Source organism: Periophthalmus magnuspinnatus, chromosome 13 (assembly GCF_009829125.3).
Source record: "Periophthalmus magnuspinnatus isolate fPerMag1 chromosome 13, fPerMag1.2.pri, whole genome shotgun sequence".
NCBI classification, from domain to species: domain Eukaryota; kingdom Metazoa; phylum Chordata; class Actinopteri; order Gobiiformes; family Gobiidae; genus Periophthalmus; species Periophthalmus magnuspinnatus.
Window position 1 is genome coordinate 18,376,339 of NC_047138.1, and position 16,962 is coordinate 18,393,300.

At 41.9% G+C, this 16,962-nt stretch overlaps 1 protein-coding gene across 2 annotated transcripts in view; it reads left to right on the forward strand.

Annotated features, from left to right (window-relative positions):
* The window catches only part of LOC117380450 (spartin-like), a 29,429-nt gene extending 13,946 nt beyond the window's left edge, over nt 1-15,483 (forward strand). Inside the window, exons 5-10 of one of the 2 annotated variants that reach the window (XM_033977260.2) lie at nt 1,224-1,398; nt 4,344-4,538; nt 5,458-5,616; nt 5,888-5,978; nt 10,901-10,950; nt 12,793-15,477. In XM_033977260.2, the coding sequence (XP_033833151.1) occupies nt 1,224-1,398; nt 4,344-4,538; nt 5,458-5,616; nt 5,888-5,978; nt 10,901-10,950; nt 12,793-12,899 (777 nt within the window). In that variant the 3' untranslated portion in view covers nt 12,900-15,477. Of the gene's footprint in view, nt 1-1,223; nt 1,399-4,343; nt 4,539-5,457; nt 5,617-5,887; nt 5,979-10,900; nt 10,951-12,792 lie in introns of both variants that reach the window. The other variant, XM_033977258.2, reaches the window with a different exon arrangement.
* Nucleotides 15,484-16,962: the final 1,479 nt, after the last annotated feature.

The window sequence follows — 16,962 nt, forward strand, 5'->3', positions numbered from 1 at the left end:
GGGGAAAAAAGCTTGTCTTTTTATGGTGTATGTAAACTTCTGGTTTCAACTGTAACTCTTATTTGTTGCCACAGAAATGCTAATTTGGCTAAACATATCTATTTCCATGGAGAATGTTCTGATGTAAGGTTTTAACTTTCCATGCCCATGGAATCATGCAGGTGATTTGCAACCTCCAGAAAGTTACTGTACCTTTTTAAATAGGTTAGCACACAAACTACATACCCTTCCTTTAATACAGACCTATTAATATGATGGTGTAACTTCAGAAATGCAGACTCCAAAGCCTGTGCAGTCCTACCAAAGGGTGCACTTTCTTTGAGCTCCCTCCCTTCTATTGTTCTTGGCTCAGCACTGTTAGGATTAGCTGAGCAGTGCACAGGTTAGCCTCAGAATGCTCTTTAATGCTCTTATCTGAGCCAGTCAGGACGCACTCGGAGCTCCAGTGCACCACGAGCCCTGATGAAGATGGATACACTGGCACACGCGGATGCCAGGGCTCCGTGTACCTGCTGAAAACGCCCAAGAACAGTGATCTGCCCTGATGGAGCTAACACAGTGTCAGCATGTAGGCAAGAGTTTGAGTTTTCAAAGGGCACAGGGACTTTGGACACTTATGAGAGAAGATATTCTGTCAAAGTAGGAGCTGAATTTTTGGGTTGACATGATTTTGGAAAAAAAATTGCTGCAGGTGTGGCTATAGGAGCAGTTGTGGTTTTGGAGAAGAGATTTGCGGTACTGTTGTCACGATACTAAAATTTCAAACTTTATTTTGATACTAAGGAATTGACTCAACACTTGATACAATTCTGATACCACGTAAAAAAAAAAAAAAATCTTTAGACAAAAGAATTCACATTCTTTTGTCTAAAGATTTTTTTTTTTTCAACATTAAATGATAGTACTTTCTTTTCAATTCCCATGTGGTCTTATATCTGTGTAATCCCTCAGTGGCCCAGGTAGGTTTCATAGTGGTCCATGGGCGTATACTAGTCTATGTGGTCTGATACAGCTCTAGAACATTCTAAGGCTATTCAGGAAAGGTTCATTTCTGTCCTGTCAATGGAACATTTTTAGTATCGATACCTGTAAAAAATGAGTATCTAGTTTTGGTGCTAGTTTTAGCATCGATTAGTATCTGATTTTTGATACTTAGGATTTCCTCAACAAATACTGGGACCACACAATATCTGAGTGAATTTTGTGTTTTCTTTTTTGGGCAGGCTCCAGATGAATCAGCCGACTCCATTAACCTGAGTCAGAAGGTGTCGCTGGTTGCTCCTCAGGTTACTGCAGAGACAGGGGCAGCAGAGGAAGAGAAGGAGGAGGAGGGAGAGGGAGAGGAGGTCAAGACACTGCCAGAGTGGAGTGAGAAGGTGGCGCATGGTATCATCACAGGCAAGTCTCCGAGAGAATGGAGTTAAAGGGCTTGTACTAGTGAACGAATCATCTCTTTTGAACGACTCCTTAATGTAAAACTTAATCTGATCTCATTTTTTAAAAGAACCACATTTTTTTCTTTCTAGTTTTTATACATTTTTACACTTATTAACCATAAACCAACACAAGAGTCATCACAGAGCAGACCAGGTGACATAGGTGAAAGCTTTGTGCACAAAAAACACATTTGGCATCATAATAAGTTGTTTCACTACAATAATAATACAGTAGGGCAAAAAAGTATTTAGTCAGTCACCAATGGTGCAAGTTGTCCCACTTAAAAAGATGAGAGAGGCCTGTAATTTTCATCATGGGTACACTTCCACTATGAGAGACAGAATGAGGGGATAGAATCCAGGAAATCACATTGTAGTTTTTTTAAAATGAATTTATTTGCAAAATATGGTGGAAAATAAGTATTTGGTCAATAACAATATACCCAATAAAGGGTATATAAAGTTATATACCCTTTGTTGGCAATGACAGAGGTCAAACATTTTCTGTAAGTCTCCACAATGTTTTCACACACTGTTGCTGGTAGTTTGCTCTAAAGGAGATCTGCATGGAGGAATGGGCCAATGATGTTTTGGGGCTGTCGCTGGGTAACACGGACTTTCAACTCCTTCCAAAGATTTTCTATGGGGTTGAGATCTGGAGACTGGCTAGGCCAGTCCAGGACCTTGAAATGCTTCTTACAAAGCCCGGGCGGTGTGTTTGCGATCATTGTCATGCTGGAAGACCCAGATTTTCACTGAAAATCTCATGATACATGGCCCCATTCATTCTTTCCTTTACACAAATCAGTTGTCCTGGTCCCTTTGCAGAAAAACAGCCCCAAAGCATGTTTCCATCCACATGCTTCACAGTACGTATAGTGTTCTTTGGATGCAACTCGGCATTCTTTCTCCTCCAAACACGACAAGTTGAGGTTTTACCAAAAAGTTCTATTTTGGTTTCATCTGACCATATGACATTCTCCCAGTCCTCTTCTGGATCATCCAAATGCTCTCTAGTAAACTTCAGACGGGCCTGGACATGTACTGGCTTAAGCAGGAGGACACATCTGGCACTGCGGGATTTGAGTCCCTGGCGGTGTAGTATTTTACTGATGGTAGCCTTTGTTACTTTAGTCCCAGCTCTCTGCAGGTCATTCACTAGGTGCCCCCGTGTGATTCTGGGATTTTTGGTCACCGTTCTTGTGGTCATTTTGACCCCACGGGGTGAGATCTTGCGTGGAGCCCCAAATCGAGGGAGATTATCAGTGCTCTTGTATGTCTTCAATTTTCTAATAATTGCTCCCACTGTTTATTTCTCCACACCAAGCTGCTTACATATTGCAGATTCAGTCTTACCAGCCTGGTGCAGGTCTACAATTTTGTTTCTGGTGTCCTTTGACAGCCCTTTGGTCTTGGCCATAGTGGAGTTTGGAGTCTGACTGTTTAAGGTTGTGAACAGGTGCCTTTTATACTGCTGACAAGTTCAAACAGGTGCCATTAATACAGGTGAAGTGGAGGACAGAGGAGCCTCATAAAGAAGTTACAGGTGTGTGAGAGCCAGAAATCTTGCTTGCTTGTAGGTGACCAAATACTTATTTTACCAGGGAATTTACCAATTAATTCATTAAAAATCCTGCAATGTGATTTCCTGGATTCTTTCCCCCCATTCTGTCTCTCATAGTTAAAGTGCACTTATGATGAAAATTACAGGCCTTTCTCATCTTTTTAATTGGGAGAACTTGCACCATTGGTGACTGACTAAATATTTTTTTGCCCCGCTGTAAATAAATAAATATTTTATTTAGATTCTGGCTCATTCCTAAGAGTAAGGACTCTCCCACTCTGTTTGAACCACTTTAAACACATTTGAGCCTTGGTCATGTAGTTTGTAGGTAAAATGAGTTCTCACATTGGCTTCTGTCATATAAATACATACAAAAAGAGAGAGTCTTTTGAACGGCTCTTTGAAATGAATGGAAATGAACCAAAAGTCCCATGACTAGCCTATACCTTATTTTTATTTAGACTGTGAAAATAAATGCTCTTTACAACATAGTACTGTATGTCATAACAGTACAGTGTTTGTACATACAGTACACTGTTAGTACATGCAATACTGTGTTAGAGTACGGTATGTACTAATACAGTACGGTATGTACTTACACAGTACTGCATGTTTAACACAGTACTGCATGTACTAATAAACATGCAGTACAGTACTGTATTAGTACATACGCATGCCTGTTATATTTAATCTCACTTTCCCCTCTCCAGTTTTAACTCAACATTTACCTGTAAAGGAACAAGTTCAGGCTCATCTAATCGTTGTGTCCACTTCAGTCACAAGCCTATTCCTGGAATTTTTTTTAAATAACAGCCAAAAGCTATTGATACTTTGCAGCTGATGTCATCAACATGCTCTGGGGTGCAGCTAACTAGAGGCACTGCTCTGTCTAAAGCTTTTTTACTGAAGTTAGACTTTAATCTGTGCTTTATCTTAACACAATCTGACCAGAAATAACTGATTTATGGAACCACAATAGGTAATCTGATCTGTGCTGTTAAACAAGTTTCTCACACATTAAATTATGGTCACAAGCTAGCAAGCATTAGCCAACATTTTTCTCAGTTAGTCATTCTCACCTTTTTGTTAAAAATCAAACTCCTAAACAGGACCATGAACATTCTGATTGATCACAGGCTCTTGAAAATGTGCTCTTTAACTCACTTTTGAATTTTTCTTGAGTTCCCAGACTTTTTTGACAGTGTTTGTTAATGCGTGCATTGTGTCACTATCGTAACTGTTGAACATACCACCATAGACGTATAAGAAAAAAAAACTAAACGTGGGATGTCACTGCAAAGTATCAATATTATGTTTTTGAATGTTATTCTGTTTGCCTGCAGGTGCCTCGTGGCTAAGCTGGGGCCTGGTGAAAGGAGCAGAGTTCACGGGTAAAGCTATCCACAAGGGGGCATCTAAGCTGAGAGAGCATATCACTCCAGAGGACAAACCCACCACCGTCAGCCCCACTGTCACCAAGGGCCTGCAGGTGGCGAAACAGGCTACAGGGGGTGCTGTCAAAGTCAGCCAGTTCCTAGGTTACTGCTTCTCTCCTTCTCACATGTAGTACCAAGTCTTGGCATGGGGTAGTATTATGATGATAATTATTAAAATTCTTGATATTAATATTCTCAAATCATATGTGTTTTGTACTAAGGAGCTGTATGTAGTCTGTGATCTTACAGTACTACACTCACATCTGACCCTGTGTCTGGAGCCTTCACCTGCAGATAGAGCACACATACAGGTGTCTCTCATTCTCAGTATATGGATAGGCCTCGTATGAAAGAACCTCCAGAATTCACTCACTGAGCTGCATTAGCACTGATTGATGATTGGCTACAGTTGCTGGGATTTAGGTGACCATTCAGATCAGAGAGTCCTTTTCAGTTTAAACCAACTGGATTTCAGCATTGAATCAGCAACTGGCAAGTGGCAGTGGCAACCCAAATGAGAGAGTCATGTGATGCTCATTCTGCTTTCTGATTGGATAATACTTTTGAACCAAAACACTGAATTACATAAACAACTTGCCCATGTCCAGTGTTTTTGTCATGAAGAATAAAGCATTAGTCAAAGCAGGTTTACCTCACATCTGGGACAGTCAATTTAAAAGAAATTTAAAATCTAACTCTTACAGCTCTCTTCAAGTAAAAAAAAAACGACTATAAATTCACATTAAGAATAATTTGTGTTTAAACAACTGTTATGGAATTGTATTTAGAAATATATAAGTACAGTTCCATATATGTTATAAGTGAAAGCTATAGTGATGGAGTGATGGAAGAAGACCTCAGGCTGTGGTACAGGTCGTACAGGTGGTACAGTGGTGACGATCATTATCACAATTATACAAAATGTCCTCCTTTTTTACAACCTTTGGCCATATTATTGTAACCATAACCAGGACTTTTGAGTGTATTTATTGATTTTATTTTTATGTTGATGTGGCTGCAGTGGATGGAGTGTGTGCGATCACTGGGTTTGTGGGCCGAGAGTTGGCTCCACATGTGAAGAAACACGGAGGAAAACTCATCCCAGAGTCCATGAAGAAAGACAAAGATGGCCGCTCCAACATCGATGGAGCTCTGGTGGTGGCAGCCAGTGGAGTACAGGGTAAATGTCTCTATGAAGAGGTGTATTATGCAAAATCAACTGTTTGGATACCCCCTCTTTAATATTTTCATAAAATTTTCATTAAATCATTTCAGATTCATTTTACTATTGTTAATCACACACACAGCTGTTTTCTAGTCTTCCAATGGAAAAGAGAATAATACAAATTAACCCAATATAGAGAATGGTACTGAAATATCACATCTGAATACTTGTATCTTGGGTTTAATGTAGCACAACATGACCCTACTCTTCTGTGTTTGCTCTGTAGGCTTCGCTACTATGTGGACCGGTTTGGAAGTAGCTGCTAAGAACATTGCAACAAGTGTCGCCACGGAAACAGTCTCCACTGTAAAGCACAAGTATGTTTGGTTGGATTTCTGCTATCGCCTCATCTATCTGCCTTTAACATGAGAGCATGTAGATAACATGAACTAACACAGCCATGGTAATCCTGTTCTGTTACTGTGACTCACAGGTGGGTTCAGTACTAGAACTTCAAAATATTATTTCAATAGAAGTACAAATAAGAGTAAAAAAGTCATCAGTAAGGCCAGACTAACTGTTGGGACGAACATCTGATTTATAATTTATTTATAAAAATGCACCATCCATCCATTTTCTTCCGCTTATCCGAAGCCGGGTCGCGGGGGCAGCAGTCTAAGCAGGGACTCCCAAACTTCCCTCACCCCAGACACGTCCTCCTCCGGTGGGATCCCAAGGCGTTCCCAGGCCAGCCGAGAGACATAGTCCCTCCAGCGTGTCCTGGGTCTTCCCCGGGGCCTCCTCCCGGTGGGACATGCCCAGAACACCTCCCTAGGGAGGCGTCCAGGAGGCATCCTGAGCAGATGCCCGAGCCACCTCAGCTGGCTCCTCTCAACGTGTAGGAGCAGCGGCTCTACTCCGAGCTCCTCCTGTGTGACTGAGCTCCTCACCCTATCCCTAAGGGTGCGCCCAGCCACTCTGCGGAGGAAACCCATTTCGGCCGCTTGTATCCGCGATCTTGTCCTTTCCGTCATTACCCAGAGCTCATGACCATAGGTGAGGGTAGGAACGTAGATTGACCGGTAAATCGAGAGCTTCGCCTTCCGGCTCAGCTCCTTCTTCACCACAACGGACCGATACAGCAACCGCATCACTGCAGACGCCTCACTGATCTGCCTGTCAATCTCACGCTCCATCCTTCCCTCACTCGTGAACAAGACCCTGACATACTTGAACTCCTCCACTTGGGGCAGAGACTCACCACCCACCCGGAGAGGGCAAACCACCTTTTTCCGGTCGAGCACCATGGCCTCGGATTTGGAGGAGCTGATTCTCATCCCAGCCACTTCACACTCGGCTGCAAACTGCCCCAGTGCCTGCTGCAGGTCCTGGCTCGATGAAGCCATCAGGACAACATCATCCGCAAACAGCAGAGATGAGATCCTGTGGTTCCCGAACCAGACCCCCCCGGCCCCTGGCTGCGCCTAGAAATTCTGTCCATAAATATAATGAACAGAACCGGTGACAAAGAGCAGCCCTGGCGGAGTCCAACATGCACCGGGAACAGGTCTGACATACTGCCGGCAATGCGAACACAGCTCCTGCTCCGGTCATACCGGACCGGGACCGGACAGCCCTTAGCAAAGGGCCCCGGACCCCATACTCCCAGAGCACCGCCCAAAGGACACCATGAGGGACACGGTCGAATGCCTTCTCCAGATCCACAAAACACATGTGGACTGGTTGGGCATACTCCCATGAACCCTCGAGGACCCGATAGAGAGTATAAAGCTGGTCCAGTGTTCCATGACCAGGACGAAAACCACACTGCTCCTCCTGAATCCGAGGTTCGACTATCGGTCGGATTCTCCTCTCCAGTACCCTTGAGTAGACTTACCGGGAAGGCTGAGGAGTGTGATTCCCCTGTAATTGGAACACACCCTCCGGTCCCCCTTCTTATACAGAGGGACCACCACCCCGGTCTGCCATTCCAGTGGTACTGTACCCGACCGCCACGCAATGTTGCAAAGACGTGTCAGCCAAGACAGTCCCACAACATCCAGAGACTTGAGGTACTCTGGACGGATCCTTGCCACCGAGGAGCTCGCTAACCACGTCGGTGACTTCAGCCAGGGTGATGGACGTGATCCGCCTCCGAGTCCCCAGTCTCTGCCTCCTCCTCGGAAGACATGACGGGAGGATTGAGGAGATCCTCAAAGTATTCCTTCCACCACCCGACAACATCCCTAGTCGAGGTCAGCAGCTCTCCATCCGCACTGTAAACAGTGTTGGTGAAGCACTGCTTCCCCCTCCTGAGGTGTCTGACGGTTTGCCAGAATTTCTTTGAGGCCATCTTATAGTCCTCCTCCATGGCCTCCCCGAATTCCTCCCACCCCGAGTTTTTGCCTCTGCAATCGCACGAGCCATGGCATGCTTGGCCTGCCTGTACTCATCGGCTGCCTCAGGAGTCCCATGAGCCAACAAGGCTCGATAGGACTCCTTCTTCAGCTCGATGGCATCCCTTACTTCCGGTGTCCACCACCAGGTTCGGGGATTGCCACCGCGACAAGCACCGCAGACCTTACGACCACAGCTACGAGTAGGGATGGGACGATATACGATAATATCGTTAATCGCGATAAAAAAGGTCTGCAATTAATCGTTCGTGGCATTTTTTTATAATCGCAATCATCGCGCAACGATTATAATCGCCTGTACGGCACCACACTGCCTCATGTTTCCATTTCCAATCTAACATTCAGATGTTAGTTCTGGTGTTTGCCCACTCTGACATAGCAATGACACTTGTAGCTTCTGTGCTTATCTCTGTCTGAACTATATTCTGTCAGATATCAACAATAAACAAAGTCTGATCCGTAACTCTCCACAGGAACGTACCAGTGCGCGCCTCACCCGTGCGCACAGATGAGACGCTAATGTGTGCACATCTTAGATTTTTACCTGCAATAATGCAAACTGCAGAATAAAACAACACCTTTTAAACAATAGATAAATTAAGTCTAATTCATACAGCTGAACACAAATGTGCCAGAGCGCATGGTCAGAATGCGCACTATGTGCACAGAAGCAATGCTAACGATTACACACGGTATATTTTACCTACAATTAAGTCAAGAGCAGAATAAACCACGCTTACCGATCGAGAACAGCATCCAATCCATCAAAAAATAAGGTCCTGTACTCCTGAGTCCACTTTACTCTTTGCCATGAACCGCTCCAGGTCCGTGATGCCTCTAGTTTAACTTGTACAAACATCCACAGTGTCCTCGATCACATACTCCCTTTGGCTTGTCCGTTTCGTCATGTTTAAAATGCAAAACAACAGCATAAAATGCGCCATTATGCACACATTTCTGCATCCACTCGTTTCCCAATTCACCAAAGTGCCTTAATTAAAAAAAATTAAGTGTTCGTCGACGGGCACTTGCGTCACTTCTGGCGCAACAAGGACTGGTCCATTTCGACAGCATGGCATTGAGGAGTACACATTTTCTTCCAGGTACGTCTGTTTACGGAAAACCATGGCATGTGATACATCATCCTGTCCTGCTGCTCATTGGCTGTAAGGGCAAAACATCACTAAATGTGTGTGATGTAATTGGTTGATTCTACAAGGGGAAGAGTGGGGTGTAAACTTTCAGTCATCTGTATCCGTCGGAACGTTAACAGGTTAATAATTATCGCGATAATATCGTTAATCGCGATTATTTTGGCCATGATAATCGTGAGTCTAAAAGTTAATATCGTCCCATCCCTAGCTACGAGCGGCCGCATCGACAATAGAGGTGGAGAACATGGCCCACTCGGAGTCCATGTCTCCAACCTCCCCCGGGATCAGGGAGAAGTTCTCCCGGAGGTGTGAGTTGAAGACCCCTCTGACAGAGGGCTCTGCCAGGCGTTCCCAACAAACCCTTACGATATGCTTGGGTCTGCCAGGTCTGTCCAGGTTCCTCCTCCGCCAGCGGATCCAACTCACCACCAGGTGGTGACCGGTTGACAGCTCAGCCCCTCTCTTCACCCGAGTGTCCAAGACACGCGGTCGGAGATCAGATGACACGACAACAAAGTCGATCATCAACCTCCGACCTAGAGTGTCCTGGTGCCACGTGCACCGATGGACACCCTTGTGCTCGAACATGGTGTTTGTTATGGACAAACTGACTAGCACAGAAGTCCAATAACAAAACACCTATAAAAGTGCACATGAAGGACAAAACATAAAATAAGTCACAAAATATGTTATTTTCAAAGAGACACAAATATGAGCTAAACAAAGTCATATCTGAAGGAGCTGGAAGAAACACAAATGTTCAAATGTTTATGTCAACAATAATTTCATATTGTTGACATAAAGCTCACTTTAGACTTACTCACAATGGGAAGAGGAATTACAGCGTTTACTCAAGTAACAGTACTGTTACTTCAATACAAATATTACTCAAGTAATAGTACTGTAGTAGTAGTTTTTAGAATTTTTCTTATCCTTGATTAAAACATTTGTCAGTAGTAAATATAACTGAGTACTACCCAACTCTGCTGCTCCTAATACTAATGTACATGTATTACTGCATGTAATAAATGTACTGCTCAGCTTGGAGAGGTGTGAGAGTAACTGCTGTGTTCTGTGCACCTTCAGGTTCAATATTAAAGATACAATGTGTAACTTTTCTGGTGGTACACTGTCTACTTGTCTCGTGGAAATGTTATTGTGTTGCCTGGATTGTGTCTTTCCTGTAGGGTTGTGGGGCTGTAGGACTGTAGCCCTGTAGTGCTGTAGTTCTGAAGGGTCTTAGGGCTGTAGATCTGAAGGGTTGTAGGGCTGTAGTGCTGTGGGGCTGTAATGCTGTAGTCCTGCAGTCCTGTAGGGCTGTAGGGCTTGTAGTGCTGTTGTCCTGTAGGGCTATAGTCCTGTAGGCCTGTAGTGTTGAAGGGCTGTTATCCTGTAAGGCTGTAGGGCTGTAGTCCAAGAAGAATACAGCTCTACTTTTCACAGATCTGACCTGTAGCTTGGCCTGGTGTTTTAATGGAAATTGGCAATGGCAACTTTAATGCCATACTGTGAAAGCAGTAAGGCAATGACATCTCCATGGAGACAAGCAGATGGCTGACCCTCAGTCAGAAAACTTTCACAGTCTACCTTTAAAATCAGTTCCTGTTGAATTCCACCTCACTGTGGTTTGTTTTGTTGTGCCTTTGGCTTCTACTCTGTACAAAACCAACATAGATGTCTGTCACACATTTGCACTTGAATAATCTTTGTTTTTGATTTACTTTCCAGATTTAGAGGCCTTCAAAATGTCTTGCCTGACTCACCCAATCAGAACACATGTAGTTATTCCCCTATTTCTTTGTAATGAATGCTTGGCACAGCTAACCTGATGCATGTCGTTCTATTGGAATCTTTAAATGTACTCTTAATTCACTTTGTAAGCTCTGCACCTTTTCTTATACATAGAGGTTATAATAAAGTTAACAATCACAAAGGACATTATGCAGTAGACCAGTTAAAGCAAGCTGAAAACAGCCAGGTGTACTGAGATACACCAGTTATCGCCTACTGCAAAGAAGGAAATGTGGTCAGATGTGTTTTATAAAAGAAAACCATGAGCTAGAATGTAAAGTGTTGATCTAACACTGTACAGCAGGGGTGTCGAACACATTTTCACCGAGGGCCACATCAGCAAAATGGCTGCTCTCAAAGGGCCAAATGTAAAATAAATCTAACTACTTTTTAAACTTGTTAATTAACTATTTCTGTATTTATTACTTATTTAAGTTACAAATGTTGTATATGCATTTTCCTAGATGTAAAAATATGGCTGTGTAACTGTGCATCTCCTGATAAAATGACATTTTAAGACCATCATACCTTTTTAATTTACCCTGTCGAGGGCCACATAAAATGATGTGGAGGGCAACATTTGGCCTGCGGGCCTTGAGTTTGACACATGTGCTGTACAGCAACAAATATTTTGAAAGAAACAAAAAAATTATTCACAATATTTTAGCAATCTCTCCTGGGCCCTATTCATACCCTTATGGTTAGCTATAAGAGTCTGTGCAGGGCTCCGCCCACAAAACCTATGTCACCCATGTTCCCACACAATTCCCCATAAATATAGAAAACCTCTTTTGAAAGTACACAATTCACCTTGAATTGGCCTCACACATGATGCAGGCTTACTAATAGGAGGAATGGGTGGGGAAAAGTATCCATGTTTGAGTATGGAGGCAGATTAAACAGAAAAACACTGATTCTATGTTTGATGTCACCAAAACAGCAGATTATCCCAGGTTGGATTTGGACAGGTGGTGTATTGGATTCAGTGATATCAGATGACTTCCTGAATATTGATGTAGCGTGTGTGCCCATACTCATGAGGAGCAGTGGAAACAGAAGAGAGGCTAAAAGTTTGGCTGCATGTTTACATCTTATAAATAGATATTCTTATTGTTTTTACAAAAGTCAAAAATGTGTTAACTATACTATACTTTACTATAGCTCTTCATAAATTTGTTGGCTATGGATTTTAACATCTTAAAGGTACAGTACAGTAACTTTCTGGGATTGGAAATAGAAAGTTAAAATCATATTTCAGAACATTCTTTATGGAGATAGATGCTTTATGCCATATTGTGGAATATTATAGCCAAAGGAACATTTCCATGGATATGAGCAGGAAGAGGGCCTACTGCAAGCTAAATAAGAAGCAGGTTGTGGAGATGCAAGCCCTGCAACCAAAATTAAGCTTTATTTTGGTCTATTTTTTGGATAAAAAGTTGCATGCTATGGCTTTAATATCAGCACCAGTAAATATCTGTTATTGGCCATAGTTGGAAATCAACCGGATATCAGCATCAGCTCAAAAAAACAAAACCCGTTCAGATCGGATAATGGATCATTATCCTGATGCTGCTCAGCTCTACTTCCTAGTTTTATTAATGTGCATATCTGACCTAATTTCCTCAAACTAGTGGCAAAACATATAGCCTGTCTGCTAAGGATAATTGGTGAATTCTTGCATGTTTTACAACTCAACAAACTTCACAACCGCATGGCATCTTGGGAAACTCACTTTTGCCCTCTAGAATTAATACCCTCTCTAAATTCTCCTCCTTTTCTCTTTCTTTCTCCCGCTTTCACTGTGATCTAACTCCACTTAAATCAAGGTACGGAGCCGAGGCCGGACAAGCCACTGACCACGCCGTCAACTCGGCCATCAACGTGGGCATCACCGCTTTCAACATCGACAACCTGGGAGTCAAAGCTGTGGTGAAGAAGACGAGCAAAGAGACTGCTAAGGCAATACTCAAGGACTACAACGTGCCGGAGGCACCAGACAACAGCAAGGGAGGAAACCAGGGGAAGAAAGCAGGGAAATAGTCTCCCATATTGCCCTGGTCTGCTCCATGATGCCTTACCATAGGTTGTGTTCACATGACAACATCTAAACTGCTTTCAAGCTGCACTGTGGAACTTTTCCAGTGGAGGTGTCCATTATTTGCTTGAGTTTGTTTGCCTCTCAAGTCCAGACTGATGTGTCTCTGTATTTTTTTTATATAGAGAGACATCAGTCTCTAACCCGGCTCATACCAGACTGATCTGTACGATGCTCTGAAGTAACTTCTAGTCATTTATCAATCAGTTCTCCCTGAAAACGATCTGGAGAAGGTGGAACCTTATGACGAATACCTGAATCTGATTGACCGAAGCGTCTGGCTCCGCACAGACCTGCTGCTGTTAGAATTTGAACCTCACAGTGGAGCATCTCAAGGTGGATTCTCGTGAATTTGGGAACTCACAAATTTCACAAAAATTTATGTTGTTGTGCAGGGTTCATCAGTGTGGTCCCCACGCCTTCCGTTACGCCTCGAACCGAACACAGTCTTAAAAATCAGATTTGTTTATTTCAGTGACACATTTGATACCAAGGAGCTCATAGGTCATCTGTCATTTTGCAACATTTTAGTTTGCGCACTGATTCTCCAGAAATCTGCGATGTTTGTTCCTTTTTTTTCTTTTGAACTTGTTAGCAGCCATATTTGTTTTGATACAGACAGATTATGTGTTTCCCTGATTTGCTAATCTGCCTGTCAATCACACCCATCTAACCACAGGGACGTTCACCTGTGATCAGACTCACATCTTCAGGAAGTGTCTATTCTGGATCCCAGGAAACAATGTCATTGGTTTGCCTGCAGTGTTCCTCAATATAGCATTAACCATGTCTTTTTACTGTAAGTGTCTTGCCTTCATAGATGGACATGTTTAATACTGTCTGTAGAACAGCTCAGGCAAAGCAGTAATGTCTCTACGGAAAGGTTCCACAGTACACCTTTATTGAGGCGGAGGGCAGGTGCCAGAATAATTCCACAGAATATACTTTAACTGTGAAAATGTGAATATTTAGTCCTGGTTTAGTCCTGGTTTAGTCCTGGTTTAGTCCTGGTTTAGTCCTGGTTCAGTCCTGGTTCAGTCCTGGTTCAGTCCTGGTTCAGTCCTGGTTCAGTCCTGGTTCAGTCCTGGTTCAGTCCTGGTTCAGTCCTGGTTCAGTCCTGGTTCAGTCCTGGTTCAGTCCTGGTTCAGTCCTGGTTTTGTATTAATAGCTCTGTAATTCTTGGACCTATCCACATGAAACAAAAACTGACTCCAAGTTCAGCGTCTTCTGTCAGTTTAAATTAACTGAACTAAAATGCTATTTTTGTGAGAGTCTCAAAAGATGGGGAATGATCAAAATGTTGAATCTCCCATAGTCATGTACGCCCCTGCCCTCCATGACAAAATCCCACAGCTGTGATCACAACCTATTAATATGAAGTTTCTATATTTATAAGTCTACATTATATATTTATACGCTGACTGATATTTTCTTATGCTTGTGTATTTTTCGAGAGATTAGATTCTAGAGACATTAACAGCCACTTTAATCCTAAGGGAAGGTAAAAAGAGGACCTGTATTACAAGTATGTCCTCTGGGTTTGACACGAGTTCCTCATTTTTCACAGGTATCGATACTAAAAAAGTCCTTGAGAGGACAGAAATGAACCTTTCCTGAATATCTTTCGAATGATCTTGAGCTGTATAAGAACATGTATAAGAGCACATAGACTAGTATACACCCATGGACCACTATGGAACCTACTTGGACCACTGAGTGATTACACAGATATAAGGCTGCATGGGAATATAAAAGAAAGTACTACCATTTAATGTTGAAAATCACATTCTGTTGTCAAAAGAAAGATCAATATTGAGTATGAAGTATATTCCTTAGTATCAAAATCGAGTTTAAAATTTTAGTATCGTGACAATACTAATGGTTACTAGGTAACAGTTATGGAATTACCTCTACCCATGTCAATATTCTTCTCTTGGCCAACCAGGAAGTGAACAGTCTAATCTGTCATATGCACTTTAATATATATTTTAATAACTGCTGAATATGGACCTAATAATAAGCCTGGGTGAATTTCCTTTATGGTAGGATGCTGAAGTCCTACTGTGATGCCTTCACACATCTGTATATTGTAATATGAGACAACTGCATTCTGTGCCTTATTTTGAAAAGATAATGAAACCAAGTGAAGTTAAACGGTATAACTCTCTTACTGCCCTGTAAATCGTTCATGAAAAATAATATGATTTAATTTAATTTTCTAAGCAGTGAATTCATTCTGTCTCATGACTCTTTTTTGATTTAAGTTTGGTCCAAAAGTAAAGTGTAACCTTTTCTTATATAAAGTGTAATATGCTCATCTGCTGAATGTCAAAACATCTGTTCATTATATTATTATAATTATTACATTATAGACCTTTGCTTTAACCATGCCTCAGTCTACAAATACAATCTGTTTAAAGCGACTTGTGCTTTTGTTTACACTGATTCTAAAGCTAATGATATCTATATCTATATATCTATATATCTATATATCTCTATCTCTCTCTCTATCTCTCTCTCTCTCTCTCTCTCTCTCTCTCTCTCTCTCTCTCTCTATATATATATATATATATATATATATATATATATATATATATATATATATATATATATATATATATATATATATATATATTTTATGTTAAGAGAGTTTGGTCTATTACAAGCTTTCCCCACGATGACTGAGTGGCTAGCACACATCCCTCACATGATTCAGGCCTTTCTGTGTGGAATTTGGCAAGGCAAGTTTATTTGTATAGCACAATTCGTACACAAGGTAATTCAAAGTGCTTTACAGAATAAGAAAGACATTAAAATCACACAAATCAAAACATAAATAATCACAAATAATCATCATAAAATTAACATTAAAAGAGAAGAGTGCAGAATAAAAACCTGTCAGTCATATGCACAGCTAAACAGAACTGTTTTGAGTCTGGATTTAAACATTGTCAAAGTAGAGGCCTGTCTCACATCTTCAGGAAGACTGTTCCAAGTTTTAGCTGCATAAAACTTAAACGCTGATTCCCCATGTTTAGTCCTGACTCTGGGCACCAGCAGGAGGCCGATCCCTGAAGTCCTCAAATTGCGAGATGGTTCATATGGCACTAACATGTCAGAGATATACTTTGGACCTAGGCCATGGAGAGACCTATACACAAGCAGAGCTGCTTTAAAGTCTATTCTTTGAGCTACAGGAAGCCAGTGCAGAGACCTGAGCACAGGACTTATGTGCTCATACTTCCTGGTTCTAGTCAGGACCCGAGCAGCAGCATTCTGGATGTACTGCAGCTGTGTTAAGGCTCGTTTGGAGCGGCCAGTGAGCAGGCCGTTACAGTAGTCTAACCTACTGGAGACAAATGCATGGATAAGTCTCTCTAAGTCTGGCTTTGACAGTATACCTTTGATTTTTGCAATGTTTTTTAGGTGGTAAAAAGCTGCAGATGTTATTGATTTGATGTGGCTGTTAAAGTTCAAGTCTGAGTCCATTATTACCCCTAGATTTCTAGCCTGATTTGAAGGTTTTAGAGAGAGAGACTGGAGGTGACTGCTGACACTTTCTCTATGTTTCTGTGGGCCAAAGATGATAACTTCAGTCTTGTCTGAGTTTAGCAGAAGAAAGTTGTTTTGCATCCACACACTGATCTGTTGGATGCAGTGGCAGAGTGAATCCACTGGTCCGTATTCACCTGCTGCTAGTGAGACATAGATCTTAAAAAAAAATAAAAATCAAATTCCACGTTATTAAAGTTTATTAAAGAGTTAACTTAAAAAACAAATAAATAAAAAAATACAATTATACTCAAGTACAATTAAATGTTAAAAAATCTAATCAGAAAATTACATTTACTTCGAAAATCTACTCAGTTACAGTAACGTGAATATTTGTACTTAGCCACTC